Raw genomic sequence first — 3,000 nt, forward strand, 5'->3', positions numbered from 1 at the left:
AGAGCTAGAATAGGATCTTGGAACTGTAGCTGTACTGGCACTGGTAGCATTTACCCGTGCATTTACTGGGCATCTAACAGTGGAATAGGTAGACCCAATGTCAAGACCCCTAGGCTTGTTTTGTCTATTTTTTGTCTCGCCATTCTCCTCTTCATATCAGGAGATGTGGAACTCAATCCTGGACCCACTCTTACAGGTAAACTGAATTAAAACTATAAAGGTTATTATGTTTTATACACAGACAAGCCAACAAAAGATGAGTTAATTGAGTTATTGAGTAGCTCAAAGTTTAATGCTGGTACTTGGGAACAGTTTGTTTGTTATCTTCCTAACATGACACAAGATACTGTTAGTAGCATTAAACATAGAGTGGAGGAATTCTGTGATATTCAACCTAGTCCTTTCGATTACATGAGTGCTGTAGCTCAATATTATCTTGATAGCAGTCCTGATACAATAACATGGAAAAGCATCACTATTGCACTGTTGAATGCTGATGAAATTAATTTAGCTCATCAAATATTTGATAACCTCTCAGGTTAATAAAGAAGCTGCAAAATTCTATTATTATTACTTTAATTTTTATCATAGAAAGTAGTACAAGTGCTTGCAAGACTACTGTGAAGAGTGTAATGAGAGCTCATTATTACAAGTTAAAAGAAGTTACAGAGAATTGTCTGGAAAAGGTAGCTGATAAATTGTATAGCAGAGGTTTAATAAATCTTGAAGTTCGAAAGATGCCGACATTTAATAAAATTGATATCGAATTTTCTGCATTAATATCTCTTCACACTAATCATGGTAATGAATCAGAATTAGAAAAAATATGTGACTCATTCTTATCTTGTATTGCAAGTGTTGGTGGTCCAGCTAAAGAGGAGGCCATTGCACTAGCAAGAGACTGGAAAAATAGAATATTTAAGAATCATCAAATATTGTTCTCCCTCACAGAATTTGATCCAAAAGTAGTGCAACTTAGCTCTAACGATAATTTAGCAATTGAACTTCAAAACCTACACAAGAAATATGCAAAGCTGATCACTGACATTATTACATATTATGCCTCTAGTGGAAAACATGATGCAATTGTTATTGCTAGGTGGGTTCAATCCGCTTTTGATGAAACTGGTTTAGCACGTGATCATGTAACTATTGATGAAATATTTGAGCGAATGCAACCACATCATAGTTTTATTGACATTGATACAATAAATGATCTCATAGAAAATTATCCAATTGATGATGATTTGCAGGATAGGTTTGATAAATATAGTGATGAAGTTAATGAATTTATTGATTCAGTAAAACTTGATGACATTTATAAAACTATTGAAGCAGCAGTTATTGGGGAAAGTACCAAAGGTGATCCTAAAGTCATTCTCAAACTGTCCGGAAAATGGAATGATAAAACTATTGGCCACCTTCACAAGCTATTGAAATATTTATTCGATGAAGAAGCAAAATGTGTTACCATAAAGAAGTTCTTACGAGGATCAATTTGCATTCAATTTTTGGTTTCTTCTAACAGATCAGTCAAATCTCTCATTATGAAATCACAAGCTAAATTAAACTTTTTACATTTTCTTGGTATATTTCAACTAATCGTTGATAATCAAACTATCATTGATAGAGATGAAGATATAAGCTTTACATTTGAAGAATCACTTTTAGAGTCCATTGCAAGCATCGAAAGTAATGTAGAGTATAACAGATTATCGTTACTTCTAATAGAACTTAGAATAAAACTAAATTACCAGAACACTCATGGCAAGAATGCACTGATGCTAACTAGTGAAGGTGGACACATTGGAGTGTTTAAATCATTGCTACTAAATGGTGCTTATCCTTTTGTACAACTACCAGCAAATGAAGGATTCATTGGATTGAACAGTTTAGCATGCACTGCTCTCTCTGAGCATATATACAAATCAATCGGAGGAGAAAAAATAATACCAGAAGCTGGCACTTCAGTTAGAAGAATGCTCGAAATGGCTGTTATGGAGAGAAGAGTTGGTTGGGTTTTTTTAAGGTTTTATTATAATTCATTCTTAGACATCATTGAAAATAATTTAAAAGAAAGGTTTCAATGGCTGCAAAATTGTTTTCGTGGATTAAAGAGCGCGTTTCTTGACACAGCCACCAAAACTTTGACCAGCAAAGCCATGGTAACAGAAGCTAGGCAAAAATTTCGATCTTTTATTGAAGAAGATGCTGATTGTGAAAATGCTCATCAACTTCTACAGTTGCTCGAGCCTCACTACTCATATTGGAACGTCAATATTTTGAGAATAACAAGTGCTATCACAAAACCTATCAAGGAACAGTTAAAAGATTATGATATTAAACTTAATATGTTTAAAGATACCACTACCACTTTGGAGTTTGCAATAATGACTGAAGGAATACCGCACCCTTCTTATGATATTTCCGAAACAATGACTATGGTTTTTTCTGGTTGGTCCTCCGTTCGTATTGCTGCACTGAATACAATTGAAAGTTTTTTCTGCTCACCTTATTTATCTTATTTAAATCTTGTGGAAATACGCGTTAATGATAGCTATACTACAATTGTTGCATACCGAATGCCTCAATCAGAGATTCAGAAATTTACTAAGAATTACCTTGAAAATAGAGATTCGTTTGGTCAGATGGTGTCATCAGTGATGTAAGGAACATTCTGCTAAGACAAAGCAAGGTGTGAAGTTTTTGCTTATGTTTATCTATCTATTATAAAAATGTTTTGTATATGTAATTAGATTTACAGGTTATATTAGTTTGTCTTATATAATGTATAAGTATGCTGAGTATTTCCCTTCCTATATTATATAGTACTCACAAGAGTACATGTACTCTTCGTACTCATCATTTATACTAGTTCATTTACATGCCAAATAAAACTATCAATTATAATGCTATGTAATGCTACATAATGAATGACTGAAGTAAAGGACATGCAAGATTTAGTTAGTTTAAGTGAGAAAGAGCTAAAGAAGATACTAG

The 3,000-nt window shown here is 33.3% G+C and overlaps 1 protein-coding gene across 1 annotated transcript; it reads left to right on the forward strand.

Moving 5' to 3' along the window:
* The first annotated feature begins 10 nt into the window (after positions 1 to 10).
* Positions 11 to 2,910, forward strand: LOC109591094 (uncharacterized). The gene is made up of 3 exons (XM_020006898.1): positions 11 to 196; positions 242 to 538; positions 592 to 2,910. The coding sequence occupies exons 2-3, from the start codon at positions 334 to 336 to the stop codon at positions 2,667 to 2,669; spliced, it is 2,283 nt and encodes a 760-aa protein (XP_019862457.1). The 5' UTR covers positions 11 to 196; positions 242 to 333; the 3' UTR covers positions 2,670 to 2,910.
* The last annotated feature ends 90 nt before the right edge of the window (positions 2,911 to 3,000 follow it).

Source organism: Amphimedon queenslandica, unplaced genomic scaffold (assembly GCF_000090795.2).
Source record: "Amphimedon queenslandica unplaced genomic scaffold, v1.1 AMPQUscaffold_8971_Cont19089, whole genome shotgun sequence".
Lineage (NCBI taxonomy): Eukaryota > Metazoa > Porifera > Demospongiae > Haplosclerida > Niphatidae > Amphimedon > Amphimedon queenslandica.

Excerpts from the sequence above, each read along its gene's own strand:
- LOC109591094 (XM_020006898.1), top strand. The coding sequence starts at position 334 with ATGACACAAGATACTGTTAGTAGCATTAAACATAGAGTGGAGGAATTC. Across the intron at positions 539-591 it reads AATATTTGATAACCTCTCAG|AAAGTAGTACAAGTGCTTGC; the intron begins GTTAATAAAGAA and ends TTTTTATCATAG.